This window comes from Polypterus senegalus, chromosome 14 (genome assembly GCF_016835505.1).
Source record: "Polypterus senegalus isolate Bchr_013 chromosome 14, ASM1683550v1, whole genome shotgun sequence".
Lineage (NCBI taxonomy): Eukaryota > Metazoa > Chordata > Cladistia > Polypteriformes > Polypteridae > Polypterus > Polypterus senegalus.
The window spans coordinates 22670450-22684641 of NC_053167.1; the positions used below are offsets into that span (position 1 = coordinate 22670450).

General features: G+C 37.9%; 1 protein-coding gene across 1 annotated transcript in view; it reads left to right on the forward strand.

The window, feature by feature from the left end:
- Window positions 1-13002, forward strand: part of rbpjl (recombination signal binding protein for immunoglobulin kappa J region-like) — a 64478-nt gene extending 51476 nt beyond the window's left edge. The window contains exons 9-11 of the mRNA XM_039735948.1: window positions 8194-8349; window positions 11761-11864; window positions 12528-13002. Of these exons, the coding sequence (XP_039591882.1) occupies window positions 8194-8349; window positions 11761-11864; window positions 12528-12801 (534 nt within the window). The 3' untranslated portion in view covers window positions 12802-13002. The remainder of the gene's footprint in view (window positions 1-8193; window positions 8350-11760; window positions 11865-12527) is intronic.
- Window positions 13003-14192: the final 1190 nt, after the last annotated feature.

A 14192-nucleotide genomic window follows, 5' to 3' on the forward strand; every position in this document is an offset into this window, starting at 1 on the left:
ATAAATCAACTGGTGTCACAGCCTCACACAAAGGAGACTGGGATTTTCATTCTGGGTCTTCCCATTGTGAAGTTTTCATGTTCTCCCCCTGTCTGCCTGAATTTCCTTTGGGTGCTATGTTTTCCACCCACAGTCCAGAGACATGCAAATTATGTGACTTGCTGGTGCTAAGTTGTCCCTAGTGATTGTTTGGTGTGTGGGTGTGTGTAAATGTTCACCCTGCGATCAACTGATATTCTATCCAGGGTTTGTTCCTATTTTGTGCTCTGTACTTGCTGGGATAGTCTCAAGCCCATGCCAACAACCCTTGCTGGATTGAGTGGATTAGAAAATGACATGAAAAAAATATACCAAAAAATATAACATAAACACAACAATTTGTGTGTGGAAATGAATGCTTGCTAGTTGGCATTTTCCACAGAAATATTGTCTTTATCATCACTGTTTTATCAGTGTGTTTTAAGAAAATTATAGATCCATGCAACCAGTCTAAAAAAATAAAACAATGAGCCAGTCTCTCAAAGAGAGTTGCAGAAAGACTGATTGTATGAGAAGGACTGCTTTGGACCATGACAGAGAGTGGTTGTATAGGCAAAGGGTTATGGTTTGACTACTTCACGTGGACAACAGCAATTTTTAGAAATGAAGGGCAAGAAACTGGATCCTATTTTCTTTAAACTATGGCTTCAGTCTAAGTTGTCCAGATGGATTTACTCCATAAAAACTAGTAAAAGGCTGTCTCTTCAGTTAATTTTACAAATATAACTGCCATGCCATGTTAATAAGAGCTTTCATTTACTAGATTTTCCACATAGTGGGTGCAAGAACTTGCTGTGGAAGTTAGAAGTCTTCTGATATTACTGGGAAAAGAAAGGTTTTTGAACTTAGCGGTTTTCAATTTTTTTTCCTTTTTCATTTGTGCCACTGAAATGATGGTTTCTCTAAACAGTGGCTGAGCTGCAAGTATTTGGTTGAGTAGAAACAGCTGAAGTTTTTCATGTGAGCCAATCCCAAAAACTGGGAGAGGGAAAAAAAAACTGAAAACCAGTTTTGAAATTTTATTTGCAAAGACACTCTGCAGATGATGTTGGAAAATAGTTAATAATAATAATAGTAAAACATAATTTTTGTAAGACAAATGTTCAGACCTCAGAAATTCTTGAATCAAAATCATAGGTAGTATTTAGGAAATGTGAATCTGTTGCCATGTTTCAAGCACAATATTTAAATAGCATCTGCAGGACAAACTGGGTGTTCTTAATTTATTAAAAAATCTTAAATGTGAACGAGCACAAACTAGACATATGTGTGAATTTACTCTAATGGAAGAATTAGAGGGATATTGACTATTAAATACATTACACATTGGTGTTGCTTATATATCTTGGAGCTAGAAAAGTGAAACTGATTGCATCTTGCCTCTTTAAAACCAAATCCTCTATGATGGAAAGGTAGTAGGAAACTGATACTCTTTATTACTGAGTATCTTCTGTCTTGTTGACTGAGTAAAGCCTCCCACACCAATTTCTTAGGACACTGTGGTGGACTCAGTCTGTAGTTAAAACAATAACAGCAACAACATTTATTTATATAGCACATTTTCACACAAAAAATGTAGCTCAACATGCTTTACATAATGAAGAATAGAAAAATAAAAGACACAGTAAGAAAATAAAATAAGTCAACATTAATTAACATAGAATAAGAATAAGGTCTGATTGCCAGGGAGGACAGAAAAAACAAAAAAAAAAAAAACTCCAGATGGCTGGAGAAAAAAATAAAATCTGCAGGGATTCCAGACTTTGAGACCATGTGGGCGTTCTATCTCACATAAATGAAACAGTCCTCTTTGTATTTAGGGTTCTCATGGAAAGACTTGATGATGGTCATATAGACTTCTGGCTTTTGGTCCATCAATGTTGGAGCATCATGATGCTTTGAGTAGGTGATTTTGGGGGTCAGACCATCACCACAAAGAAACTGGGAAAAGAAACAGAAGAGAAAGTAGGGGTTAGTACGGGTTTTAGAGCCACCATGAATATTTATTATAATGAATTGAACATACTGAGTATCAGGATTAAATTAAAGTGAAGTTATGAGAAGGCCATGTTAAAGCAATATGTTTCCAGCAGTTTTTTAAGTGCTCCACTGCATTAGCCTGGCGAATTTCTGTTGGCAGGCTATTCCAGATTTTAGGTGCATAACAGCAGAAGGCCGCCTCACAGCTTCTTTTAATTTTTGCTTTTGGAATTCTAAGGAGACACTCATTTGAGGATCTAAGGTTATGATTTGGAATATAGGGTGTCAGACATTCTGATATATAAGATGGAGCAAGATTATTTAAGGCTTTATAAATCATAAGCAGAATTTTAAAGTCAATTGTGAAAGACACAGGTAACCAGTGTAGTTACATCAAAACTGGAGAAATGTGTTTGGATTTTCTTTTCCTAGTTAGGATTCTAGCAGCTGCATTCTGCACTCGTTGCAAACAATTTATGTCTTTTTTGGGTAGTCCTAAGAGGACTGCGTTACAGTAATCTAGTCGACTGAAAACAAAAGCGTGAATTAATTTCTCAGCATCTTTCAATGATATAAGAGGTCTAACTTTTGCTATGTTTCTTAAGTGAAAAAAAGCTGTCCTAGTGGTCTGATGAATATGCGATTTAAAATTCAGATTACAGTCAACAGTTACCCCTAAGTTTTTTACTTTCGTCTTGACTTTTAATCCTAATGCATCAAGTTTATTTCTGATAACCTCATTGAATCCATTATTGCCAACCACTAAAATTTCAGTTTTCTCTTTATTTAGCTTGAGAAAATTATAATTCATCCATTCAGAAATACAAGTAAGACATTGTGTTAGTGAACTGAGAGAGTCGGTGTCATCAGGTGCTATTGATAAGTACAGCTGTGTGTCATCAGCATAGCTGTGGTAGCTCACATTGTGCCCTTAGAAAATCTGACCTAACGGAAGCATATAGTTTGAGAAGAGCAGCAGACCCTGGATAGAGCCTTGTGGAACACCATATAGGATATCATGTGTCTTTGAGTTGTAATTACCACAACTAACAAAGAATTTTCTCCCTGCCAGGTAGGATTCAAACCAATTTAGCACCCTGCCAGAGAGGCCCACCCATTGACTAAGGCGATTTCTAAGAATATTGTGATCAATGGTGTCAAATGCGGCACTCAGATCTAGGAGGATGAGAACAGATAAACGGCCTCTGTCTACATTTACCCACAAGTCATTTACTACTTTAACGAGTGCAGTTTCTGTGCTGTGATTTGTTCTAAAACCTGACTGAAATTTATCAAGAATAGCATGTTTATTGAGGTGGTCATTTAGGGCAGGTTAGAGATGGGTCTAAAAGTTTCAAAAGCAGAGGGGTCAAGATTATTTTTCTTGAGTAGGGGTGTTACTACAGCAGTCTTAAAACACTCTGGGAAGACACCCCGTATTTAATGATGAATTTACAATGTCAAAAATATTATCAATTAGCACTCCTGATACTTCTTTGAAAAAACTTGTTGGTATTGGGTCAAGGACGCAGTTGAAGGGTTTCAGTTGAGAGATCATTCTATGTAAATCAGGCAAATCTATCCTGGTGAAAGAATTTAATTTGTTTATAATGGAGTACTGGGGCTTAGGAGGATCCGCAGTGTTGGGGAGATGTACTATGTTATTTCTATTATCATTGATTTTTTGATTGAAAAATACAGCAATAGCCTCACAGGTTTCACTGGAAGTATTTTGGAGGCATTCCTTTGTGCTTACCTGGTTTTAGCAGATGATCAATCGCAGAAAATAAGACTCTGGGATTACTAGCATTGTTATTTATAATCAGAGAAATAGCAGCACCTCTCAAGACGGACTGCGTTATTGTATTTTGTTATTTTAACCTTCAATATCTCATAGTGGATAATCAGTTTAATTTTCCTCCATTTATGCTCAGTTCTACGAGATGTTCTTTTTAAATCAGACACTCTTTGGGTCTTCCATGGTATAACAATGTTAGAAGATTTTTTAACTGTCTTTTCAGGTGCAACTATGTCAGCAGCAGCTCTCACTTTAGAATTAAAATTTTTAACAAAGTGTTCAAAGAGAGCGTCTCCTGGAAGGGATCCTTTATGATAGCCTCCATTTTTGCCACCATCCTCTTTTTTTATTACAGGCTTCCAGTGTTTGATGGAGTAGGTTTTCCCAATAGGTTTGTGCAGGCATTGTGCATCTTTGGGGCAACTATGGACTGGTAAAACATTTCCAGCAGCTTGCTTCAGATATTTAAAGACCCAAGTCTCCATGGGAAGTACAGTCTGCTCTGGCCCTTCTTATTCAGCGCCACTGTGTTTTCATACGAGTCCAGTTTGCTGTTTATGTAAATCTTCAAGTACATGTAGCTCTAAACCACTTCCACATTGTCCCCTAAAAATGGTGACTGGTTTCAGAGGCTCGTTGGCATAGTTGAAATTTCACCATCAACTCTTTTTTCTGGCTGACAAGACAAATTCCCCTACAAGCATCCTATGCTCCAGCTCGTCTCCATTATTAATGTAGCATGTGATGGAGGCAGTGGAGCGGAGTGAAACCATGTTTATGAGTTAAAAATATCAATTCACCATAAATGTAGCACAAAGATCTAGGATTATTTAAACGGTTTCTAGGCATTGTGCTACTAGATGTTTAAAACCTACTATAAAGACCAAATAACCAAAGATCAGCACATGTGAGAAACAAAAATACATTACATAGATGTTTACACTTTGACATCTGATCACTAACTGGCATAGATCTGTGCATCAGACAGGGATCAGTTTTTTGTCTCAAAATGTCCAAACTGGTTACAGTCTGCAAACTGTGGTGCAAGAGGATAATTTTATGCTGTTCTTGAAAGTTATAAAATGTTTACAAACAGCATTAAAAATATTTTAATCCTGGAAAAAAAAACCCTGCACTTTAATAACTTTTTATATACTAAATATACAGACAAAAAAGACATAATTCAAAAACTATGGATGATAGAGAAATTCTGAATATGTTTCTGAAATCAGCATGAAAAAGTACTTTTAAACCTAAAACCACCAAGGAATAATCTTTGTTGAGCCATGTAACCAGTTAACTATGAACCAGTTGTTAATTCTTTTAGTAACAAATCAAGAATAAGCCTCTGCATAAAATATTCTTTATCCATGATGCTCTCTTGCACAGTTGACCAGCATCTCCTACCCTACACTATTTGTAACCCTCTGTGTCATTCATTGCTAGTGGATCCCTTGCTTGCCTCTGATTTCAAGGTTCTCCATGACAGGAGATTATTGTATAGTAAGATAAAAAGTAAGGCCCATTATTTTTTTTTGTCCAGCTCTGTGAATTGTGTAGTAATTGCCATTGTTGCTGGTTTGAATTGGTTTTATGCCCACTTGGACTATTTTTTAAACAGCTGTTCAGAAAAATAAAACTTTAGCTGAGTGTATTATAAGTAAATTTTCTTCAATTTTATTAAAATTGTGCGTATTTATTCACAAATAAAATTTGCCTATGACTCTGCCATTCACACCATCCGATGTGTCAGGAGGGGGAAGCAGTGCAGTGTCAACACTGTATATGGTGGGGATGGTGCGCTGCTGACCTCGACTCGGGACGTTGTGGGATGGTGGGGGGAGTACTTTGAAGACCTCCTCAATCTGACTAACATGTCTTCCAATGAGGAAGCAGAGCCTGGGGACTCGGAGGTGGCTCCCCCATCTCTGGGACTGAGATCACTGAGGTGGTCAAAAAACTCCTTGGTAGCAGTGCCCAGGGGGTGGATAAGATACTCCCAGATTTCCTAAAGGCTCTGGATGTTGTAGGACTATCTTGCATGACCCGCCTCTGCAACATCTCATGAACATGGGGGACAGTGCCTCTGGATTGGCAGACCGGGGTGGTGGTCCCCCTCTTTAAGAAGGGGGACCGGAGGGTGTATTACAACTACAGAGGGATCACACTCCTCAGCCTCCCTGGAAAAGTCTATTTGGGGGTCCTGGAGAGGAGAGTCTGTTAGATAGTTGAACCTCGGATTCAGGACCCCCGAATAGACTTTTCCAGGGAGGCTGAGGAGTGTGATCACTCTGTAGTTGTAATACACCCTCCGGTCCCCCTTCTTAAAGAAGAGAACCTGTGTGGTTTTCGTCTTAGTCGCGGAAAAGTGGACTAGCTCTACACTCTTGACAGAATCCTAGAGGGTGCTTGGGAGTTTGCCCAAATAGTCTACATGTGTTTTGTGGACTTGGAAAAGGTGTTTGACCGTGTCCCTCAGGGAATCCTGTGGGGGGTGCCCTGGAAGTATGGGGTACCAGACCCCCAATAAGGGCTCTTCTGTCCCTGTACAACCGTTGTCAGAGCTTGGTCCGCATTGCCGGCAGTAAGTTGGACTCTGCCAGGACTGCCCTTTGTCATCGATTCTGTTCATAACTTTTATGGACAGAATTTCTAGGTGTAGCCGGGGCATTGAGGGGGTCCAGTTTGGTGGGCTCAGGATTGGGTCATTGCTTTTTGCAAATGATGTTATCCTGTTTGCTTCATCAGGCCGTGATCTTCAGGTCTCTCAGCCGAGTGTGAAGTGGCTGGGATGGGAATCAGCACCTCCAAATCCAAGACCTTGCTTCTCAGCCAAAAAAGGGTGGAGTGCCCTCTCAGGATTGGGAGCGAAATCCTGCCCCAAGTGGAGGAGTTCAAGAATCTTGGGGTCTTGTTCACGAGTGAGGAAAGAATAGAGCGGAAGAATAGACAGGCGGATTGGTGCGCCGTCCGCAGTGATGCGGGCTCTGCATCGGTCCGTCGTGGTGAAAAATAAGCTAAGCCAAAAGGCAAAGCTCTCAATTTACCAGTCTGCGTTCCTACTCTCACCTATGGTCATGAGCTATGGGTAGTGACCGAAAGAATGAGATTATTAATACAAGCGGCTGAAATGAGTTTCCTCTGCAGGGTGTCTGGGCTTTCCCTTAAAGATAGAGTGAGAAGCTTGGTCATCCGGGAGAAGCTCAGAGTAGAGCCACTGCTCCTCTACATCGAGAGGAGTCAGATGAGGTGGCTCAGGCATCTGATCAGGATGACTCCTCGATGCCTCCCTGGTGAGGTGTTCCAGGTACGTCTAACCAGGAGGAGGCACTGGGGAAGACCCAGGACACGCTGGAGGGACTATGTCTCTCGGATGGCCTGAGAACGCTTCGGAATTCCCTAGGAAGAGCTAGTAGAAGTGGCCAGGGAGAGGCTGACTTTGCAACCTGATCTTGGATAAGTGAAAGAGGATAGATGGGTGGATGGATGGACTTTGTCCATTTTTAAGAGAGATCTTTGGTTAGGGACCTATCTGCCCTCTGTATATCAATAAACTGTTGTAACACAAAGAAAGAAAAAAAAAGAGTTGGGATAACTCATGAAACCCCTTTTAACTGATAGAACAGCAAAAATTTACTAGTGAAATCAATAATCAAGGGACTGATCTGCCTCAGCTGCTTGGCACACAATATCAAGCTTGTGTAGTGCACAAAATAGGAATCTTGTCTTTGGTCCAAAAATGAACAACCTTTTCTGGTGGTCGGTCAGTTTATAAAGTGTAGCTCGCAGAAGAGGTGGGACTTCAGGAGAAGACAGGGACTTGACCTCAGTCACAGTCCTTCTGAGCACTAATCAGAACTGCAGTGGAAAAGGGAAGAAGGCATTAGCAATTGCACTCCTTCTTAATAAGAAGTGGTACTGTTTACCTTATTGGAGCCCTGAATGTGTCCCATAAGTGCTCATGTATTACACTGTGTTAGTGATAAAATATCAAGAACAACACAAAACAGCCTAGAGACATTTTCAAGCTTTGAGGAATTTAAACTGTTTGGAAGCCCTATTGCAACTGAGTATGGGCAAAAAATAAATCGATGCCATTCACATTCAAACAAGACAAGTTTAACATATCTAAATTAAACCAATAACTTCACATTAGACATTAGAATTAAACAAGAATGATTAAGGCCAACACTCAGAAATACTGTATAAAAGGGACATTCTAACATAACACTTTGAATTAGCTATGAAATAGTTCTATGCCAGCTACCTTGATTTTTGCTTAATGGAAATAGTGATGATCTAGATATCTCACTAGGCCTCACTTCTGAGAAATAGAATATGTTATAGAACTGTGACCAAAGACTTACATTTTGCAGGCATCTCTTTGTCAGAAGGACCCCAGCAGAGAACTTCTTAATGATGGCTCCTGTTGGACAATCATTGGCACTGAGACAGTGGAATACACCTTCAGTGAAAGTCTGTCATGTGTCCAGAGTTTAGTGACTCCAATCCCAGTCATCAGTAACTTGGAGGTGAGCTATACAGTGCTGAAATGTAGTGTATGCACATAAATGTATCTGTCTGTTGTGTAGTACATTTCATATTGGTTCATACATTCACAGATTAAATATTGTTACATACCATTCTTTCTATCAAATATATGATCTCTCTATTATACAGTACCTTTTATGTCTGTTCTTACTATTTATTTATTGATAAAGCTTTTTATATATACTCTCATACTCCTGCATCTTCTCCTCTGGTTCATATTGAATATTATTATACAAAGGTTTATAATTTCCTGAATTTATTTCACTTATTTATTTAATTAGTTTCTAATTTGAAAAACATATGAAAATGAGAATGAGACTTATATGGTAACCTGAATAAGAGTCATAAAAGCTGATGAAAATGACTGCTCTCATGATGCCAGTGTGACACTCTGACAAATATTGTCATGCCCACCATGTAATATTACATGAAATATTACACACCTGAAAAGTACAGCTCCACAGATGTTTTCATTTTATGAAAATTCTTTCAGACACATTGTGGAGCATCTTTTAGTTGTTTATAACAAATTGATGAAGAACTTCAAAGTGGTATGAAATTGATGGAAGGCAAAAGGATAAGCAAGTGTCTTGAAAATCTTTGACTCAATAATTACTTTACAGTACATTTAATTATTTAATTAGGTAGTACCATGTAAAAAAGAAACAATAATGACTCTTTGACATCTCTGAACAAGTCTAAAAGATCTAAAACCTTGGTTTGCCAACTTCTATACCAATAAATGCACAAACTGCATGCCAAAAGGCTAGAAAAGGGTGAACACAGAACATTGCACAACTAAACACAAAATTTTTGATTAGTATAACAATTCTTTTTAAATATTGAATACATATAATTTATCTCAAATACAATTTTACTAAAATAACTAAGACAGGAAATGAACACAATTAAAATAAAACACAACAGAAGCCACAGATGTCTGTCCAGCATGATCTTGGTGTAATGTACATCTTAGGACACAGCAGTGTCCATTGTGAATGCCTGCCAGGTAAAGGTGCTCAGTGGGATGAAGAGCACAAGGAAAATGACAACACAAAAAGATGATGCCAGTGTAACTGTCAAGTCACAGGCAGAGTTCAGAAAGCAAATAGAAGCAAAGCAAACCAATCATCAGAGTCCAAGCACAAAACTAGTGCAAGTCAAAAATACTAAAGCAAAAAGGTCATGGTTGTAGTGATTTAGGTTTTGTTTTTTTATTTGTATTCATTTTGAGAATATGTATTCATTTAGAAGTGTCATTATTTTTTAACATTGTATTTTTATAATTCACACCCCATTGTAATAAGATTATGTGAGCTTAAGAGAGCAGCTGGGTCAGTGCTGAAATAATCAGGTACACCAAAAGACAAAGACAGAAAGAAGTTCCATATACCAAAATAGAAACTGACACTAGTGCCTTTTTGTATGAGAGCTAACAATCACTAGAATTGTTTTAGAGAATTGTATCCAACCAAGGGATGGGACTGTAGCCATACTTATAACATCATGTCCAGTGACAATTGCGGTCACATGATGGCTCCTATCACATCACATAAAACAAAGAATGAGATCAGAAATAAAAAACCTTTTTGAAAATCAATTAAAACATCTTCAAAGCAGAATCTGCAAAGTTAAAAAAAACATTAACTCAAAAAACATATATAAACTTCATTAATTACAACAGCCATCATTTTCAGTATAGCGAGCATCACCATTTTGTGTTACAAAGCTGTTTTTTTGTTAACAACAAACCAAAGTAATTATTGTGTGACAACCAGAAGTCAAAATGTTTGATGTCATCATAGCAACAGTTTAAAGGTCAGTGTCACAGACTTTCTGTTAATCCAAAGATATTGGATATTGCAGTGAATTTTGTGATGTCACTTAGTTGCAAATGTTTTGACCTCCTGGGAAATGCCTGAGCTCTTTCTTTGGCAACATTTTGCATCTTCATTTTCTGGACAGTTTTTTTTTTTTTTTTTTGTTCTTGCATTTCCAGCATTGGATAGGACATAACAGATGTCATATCCATAAAAAATATGTCTACGCCCATTTAGAATGAACACAACATAGCTGCGCCCATGGCAAAAAACTCAATTTCACCATGGTCACATTAACTTTCGAATAGTCAAAGTTAAAATCCATATTGCAATTTCCAATAATAGATCAGAATGACAAATGACTACAAACTGCATCATTCCTATCCCATGAAGTGTACTGTATTTTGTTCATATCCCAAGCAAACTAAGAGGTCTGCTGACACCTGGGTTGATTACATATTGATTTTATGTTTCACTGTATGGCCACTCTTGACAGCATTTGTTAGTTCTTCAAGTTTACAGCATTATGGTTTGTTTGAAAAATAAAAGGTTTAGTAATCAAACTCGGGCTGACAAGATTCAATAAAATATTTCTTTAGAAATATTTTGTATGATGTCCAATTGCAATTTAAATGTGAAACCTTCATTGTAACACTGACAGATTAATTTTGTGAAATTTTTAAAGCACAAGGATGTCCCCAAACAGCCAAGTTATTCCTTTAATTTAATTATTTATATAATCAAATTATTTATAATCAAATTAAAATTCAGGTTAAACTCCTTTAAGCCTTTAAGGTGTCCTATAAGCAGACATGTAACAAATGTTAGTACTTCACCAATATGCTGTCATTGAACAGCAGATTCATCTCTCTTTACTCAAAATTGTGTTGACCAATTATTGTCCATTGACAGAACAGAGTAAGCTTGAGCAAGGAAACAATGTGCAAAGATTTGAAAAGAAAACTTATTAATCTCATTTATGTGAGATTTTTATTTTTTAGTGGTAAATAAACAGGTAGTTAAAACTTACTTTGGCCAACCCTCTGCTTGATGTTTATATGAAATCTGTCATCATCGAGGGAATCGCTGTCGACAGAAGAAATGTTGGGTTATCTCATTAAGGTTTTTCATAACAGTGAACAAAATTAGGGTCTCATTGGTGTATAAAACAAAATCTTTCGAAAATATAAACCACTAGTAGCCTTTAGGCGGCTGTTAAACGGCCCTCACTAGGAGGTCGCTTTGTCTGTCCTGTAGTTTTCCTTTCTGGGTCTCCCAGAATTTATAGTGGCCGGACCACTTTAATGCCTTTACTTAGTATCTTTTTGTAACTGTGGAAGAAAGGGAAGATGACACAATTTATGACAGTATCGGCTGAAACAGTAAGTAATTAAGACAACTTACAGCTTCAAATCTTTGGTAAAGGAAAAATTAGATTTAATTTTATCATTTTTGTGATGTAAAATGTAGGATGGAGATGCAGGTCTTTTTGTAAAATTTCAAAATAAAGCTTTTTTTTCTCTAATTCCAATTCATTATTAATGTGACCCTTTCCTCTGTTTCTGAATAAAGCTTAATGGAGGTGGTGATGTGGCAATGTTGGAATTTCAGGGTGAAAATTTCAGCCCTAACCTGAAGATTTGTTTTGGAGATGTTGAAGCAGAGACCATGTACAGGTATAGTATGATTCTATATTCGTTTTGGAAAGGTTTAGGAAGTAGCCAGGACACTTGGAGCTTCATGCCAGGAGCTTTTATCAAACAGCCATGTCTGAATCTCTATCTTGATTTGTTGATCTTTTCAAAAGGAGCTGGTGGGAAGAATGATGGTTCAAATGGAATTCAAAAAGCATAGCTGCTGTTTTTATCATGGTAATGTAGAGGTTAGCATTACTAAATGACAGCTTCAGAGTCCTGGTTTCAGAAAGCAGTCTGGTGGCTGTTTAGGTGGTTTGTGCAAATTTCCCCAGTATCTATGGGAACTTTTCATCACAAACAGTACAAGCCCTGAGCCTGGACTGAAGCACAGCTACTTACTGTCCTTGTACAGATTCTGCCAGGGCAGGCTGTACTCTCTGAACTTCATTAAACAGGTTCAATGAAGAAGGGGCATTGCTATATTTCACAATTTGGTGTCCTCTGCTACTGTTGGATAATGTTATTAATAAGATTAAGTTGAGGAAAATATTAATAAACAGGTACTCACTGAATAATCAAGTTGGGAAAAGAGTTTCTTTTAACTTTTAAGTTGTTATATATAAATGAGTGTCATTTTGATATCAGGTAAGCAAGCCTGCCTTGATTCACTTTCCATATTATTTCTATTTTTCATAAACACAGGAGCTCAAGGTCACTCCTGTGTGTAGTACCTGACATCTCTGTGTTTAGTGATGAGTGGAGATGGGTTCGGCATCCCATCAATGTCCCACTGTCTTTAATCCGGAATGACGGGCTGATCTATTCCAGTAAGTTTTCGTTCACCTACACACCAGAGCAGTGTTTAACTCCAAGGCAGAGGGTCATTCAGGAAAGCCCACAAGATTCAGACACGCTGCTGGACACCATACATCAGGAGTTCACAAGGACAAACTTTCATCTGTTTATGCAAAACTAGAGTGATGGCTAACACCCATGGGGTTTGTGTGGCACTTCATTATTCTGTTTGAAATGCATTAGCCCAAGAGTGGTTTCAATGGAAGAAAAGGACAAGGTTGATTATATGTCATTGTAAAAGAAAGCAAGTGACCTATGTGTTTAGAAATAAATGAATTACTGACCCATGTTTTGTGAAAATGATGACAATGTCAAATATCTTAATACAATAACTTATTTTACTAAACACATTCATGATGGAGCCTCTATTTTAAATTCTATAATTTAATTACAACGCTTGATGCAAGTATACAAAATGTTTTACTACAAGAACAACTCCCATGGTAACCACAACCAGTTTTCATTACAAAACTAATACCAACTGCAAAAGCAGTCATGTTGTATTCTTGTTTTTAGTACATCAGTAGTGTTGGGAAAATGCATGTTGCACAGTTGACCTTGAGTTTGGGGTGATGGTATGCTCCCTACAGGCCACATTGAGTAAAGTTAACTGAATTCTGTAAACTGGTCCCCTATGTATGAGTGTGCCCTGGGACAGGCAGATGCCTCATTCCTCGTTGGTTTTTGCCTTGGAACAAATTCTGCCAGGATAGGCTCTGGCTCCCCATGACCCAGAACTGGATTATAGGTTTATAGGGTCCTTAGTGTCATGTGTACAGAGTGAAGCACATTTTTATTTTCATGTGGCAATCAACATGCAATATGCATGTGTGATCAAGGACTGATGCATTTAACATAATGTACATTTCCTATTAAAGTATTTGAAACCTTTAACAACATTGAATCAGAATTTTAGACATTTGTATTTAGACTTTGAGCAATTGTTCAGGTTCTTTTTTTTAACAAAATTGTCCTTTATTTCTTGTTAAATGTTCACTCTTTAAACAGAGGTACCTATTCATGGGGCAGCACAAGTCTGGCAATCTACAGTGGCTGGCATTGTTCTTAGGAAACAAGCATAAAGCGTCACCTTGTAAATGGTCAGCTGGCATTCCAGAAATGCAGTTTGTGCCTCGGAAGAGCGAGGTCAGTGCCAGTGCTAGCTGTCAAGTGTTGTCATCTGGGAGAAATTTGTCAGCCTATGTTCTGTTAAGCTACTCATGTGGGGTGGTATCACTTAAAAAGATTAAACAAATGTATGAAGGTTTGCCTGCCAATAAAAGTCTAAATCAGTCTTTAGTCCCTAGCTCCAGACAAGGCAGGACTGTGCCAGCAAGTACAAAGAGAGAACAGGAGGAACCTTGCTCAAAATAAAGATAGGTTTCACTGGTGGATAAGCCAGCTAAGCTTTATTAGAGGCACTGTTGTCTTTACAAATGATAAACAAAGTGCTTTACAGTATTACTAATGTACATTAAGGTTGCATAGTGGTTATATCTTGTATTCTGAGTT